The sequence below is a fragment of the Aythya fuligula genome, chromosome 1 (assembly GCF_009819795.1).
Source record: "Aythya fuligula isolate bAytFul2 chromosome 1, bAytFul2.pri, whole genome shotgun sequence".
NCBI classification, from domain to species: Eukaryota; Metazoa; Chordata; class Aves; order Anseriformes; family Anatidae; genus Aythya; species Aythya fuligula.
This window is the reverse complement of record NC_045559.1, coordinates 188,471,786-188,474,339: the sequence shown is the minus strand read 5'-3', so window position 1 is coordinate 188,474,339 and position 2,554 is coordinate 188,471,786. Positions and strand designations below refer to the sequence as shown.

At 40.0% G+C, this 2,554-nt stretch overlaps 1 protein-coding gene across 2 annotated transcripts; it reads right to left on the bottom strand.

The window, feature by feature from the left end:
* Positions 1 to 1,202: 1,202 nt before the first annotated feature.
* LOC116500448 (gap junction beta-6 protein) lies at positions 1,203 to 2,280 on the bottom strand. Of its 2 annotated transcripts, XM_032205483.1 has the most exons (2): positions 1,967 to 2,280; positions 1,203 to 1,912 (listed from the first exon to the last, which is right to left on the bottom strand). In XM_032205483.1, exons 1-2 carry the CDS (start codon positions 2,278 to 2,280, stop codon positions 1,489 to 1,491), a joined length of 738 nt encoding a protein of 245 aa, XP_032061374.1. In that variant the 3' UTR covers positions 1,203 to 1,488. The 2 variants fall into 2 exon arrangements, with proteins under 2 accessions (XP_032061374.1, XP_032061366.1); XM_032205475.1 differs by having other exon boundaries at positions 1,203 to 2,280.
* Positions 2,281 to 2,554: the final 274 nt, after the last annotated feature.

Below are 2,554 nucleotides of genomic sequence, written 5' to 3'. Positions count from 1 at the left end.
AATTGCTGCTCCTAGGGATACCTGCACTGGCCCTTTGAAGAAGTTGCTTCAGGGTACAAGAAGCACAATGCTAACCCCTTTGCTCTAGTATGAAACGGGGCAACTACAAGGACTGTTGATTCATGACTTACTATGAAGAGAGGCAACCAAAAATAGGAGAGAAAGCACCATAGCTAGAGTATTACTACAGTCACCTCTTTGACCTTCCAGTATCCTTTACTTTCAACAGCACATCCCTCTCAAAACCACCTACCACTGTGCAGACAGGAATTATACATTTCCCCCCTGTAGTGGAGGTACAACAGAATCTGGATATCAGCTCAGGCTTGGAAGGAGCAGTGCATGCCCATGTGCACTTTGTATGTAAAGTCCTTGCTTAAAAACAGAACCTTTCATAAACTGCTCAAGACTTCACTAGCAGTCACATGTAGCACTATCAGTCACATATCGACTCTCACTTCATTGCCAAAGTTTAAAGTGTTTGCTTTTTATTAAGACTTTCTCCATTTCCAGTGTTTAAGATATTTTTCCATGTCTTTCCAACCAAAGAGGCCCTCATTTCATAACAGCACCAGTCTAACACACACAAAAAAAAAAACACAAAAAAGTTCCATGATGTGATATAGCATAAAGAATTAAATACAGCTAAAACATTACAGAAAAACATGTGTAAGTGGAATATTTACATAAAATTATGTATGTTCCTATAAAACTGGCAGTATGCAATGAAGGGATTAATAAGAATACGTGTATCTTGTCTGCTAGATGCTTGAAGTGGGTCTACTCAGACTGCATCTAGTATTGCCATGCTGTTTTTCTGCATGACTTTGCACTCAGAACCTAGCTACCCTAATTATCCACTACCTGTGGTGGGTTTTCACACAGCTTCCCCCATAGCAGGGGCTATGCAGGTGCCTCAAGTTACCTGTCCAGACTCAAGCAGTGCTTGCAAAGCTGTAAGGATGTGGCCTAGCACCATCTCCTCTCTGTGAATATGGTATTGCAGGGTTTACTTGCATAAGCCTGCTAGTCAAAACAGAGTCAATTACTTACTGTAACACCTTAAGTAACATGGAATCTTTACAAAAATATTTTAATTGTCAGTTTGCAAGTAAAAACTATCACTATAACAAAATATCTTGTAACATTAGAATGTCTATCTTGGAAAGAATTTTGTTCTTATTGCTGTTGCAGATACTTTACAGAAACTGTATCAGCGTGAAGGTATTAGGCAGTTTCCTGGTTGTCAGCTAGCTTGTAAGGATGTTCATAGGAAGATACACTTCTCTATTTAACCCTCATAAATTTCACATGTTTAGGCTGCCCTGGCTTTTCTTTCCTCTCCAAAGAAGTGCATAATTGACACATGCTACTACATAGCAAAAAATCACACCCGATGTAAGTTGTTTAGTGTAATGAATTTCATTTGCAGCCTTTAGACAAAGAATATTTACTCCAAAAAGAGTAAGTACCAGCACTGACACTACCTTAGCTACTTGTAAATCCTATAACTGTGTTCTGACAGCTATCAGATATTAGCTCGTTCATTTCATTTTGCTTGGTTTCTTCTTTATTCTCATGGTTGGGGTGATGTTTTGCATTTACAGCTTTTTTAGATCTCCTGAGAAAAAATTTTGTCAGTAAGTAACATAATTCAGCCACATTTAAAAGAATGCAAATGCTGGACACTGCAATCATGAAAATAGTAAACACTGTCTTTTCAGTAGGTCGAGAAACAAAGCAGTCTACCGTGTTGGGGCAGGGCCAAGCATTACATTTCATTAAGCGAGGCATTCGGAACCCATCATACATGAAATAAAATGCATACATGAAGACAGCTTCAAAGATCAGTCTGAAGAAGATGCTGCTAGTGTATGTCCACCACAGGGAACCCTCAATACGAAACCTCTGGCTCCTGATTTCTTCAATGTCCTTGTACTCGCATTTCTTGTCCCCCTTTCTGAACTGCCGTTTCTTCTCGTGCCTCCTGTAAGCTACGTGCATGGCCACCAGCAGCGCAGGCGTGGAGACAAAGATCAGCTGCAGGGCCCAGAGTCTGATGTGAGAGATAGGGAAAAAGTGGTCATAGCAAACATTTTTGCAACCAGGTTGCAGAGTGTTGCAGACAAAGTCATCTTGCTCATCTCCCCAGACTCTCTCTGCAGCCACAACCAGAATCATGATGCGGAAGATGAACAGGACTGTGAGCCATATCTTCCCGATGCTGGTGGAGTGTTTGTTTACGCCTCCCAAAATGGTGTGCAGTGATCCCCAATCCATCTTCTTGTTTTAATTGTATAACCTAAGACAAGACAAAAAAATCAAACAAAATAAAGATTAATCAGGATGGGAAACAAACACTATCAAGCATACATTACATGTATAAAATAAAAGCAGTGTTGTACAATTGCAGTGCATTAACGGGCTGTGGTAACATCTTGTTGATAGAGTGGTCTTACCTATAAGCAAAGTGACACCATAACCACATTTCAGCCAGCTGTAATTCATTACTTGATTACACAGATGGAATCAACTTCATCTTATTTCAACGTGT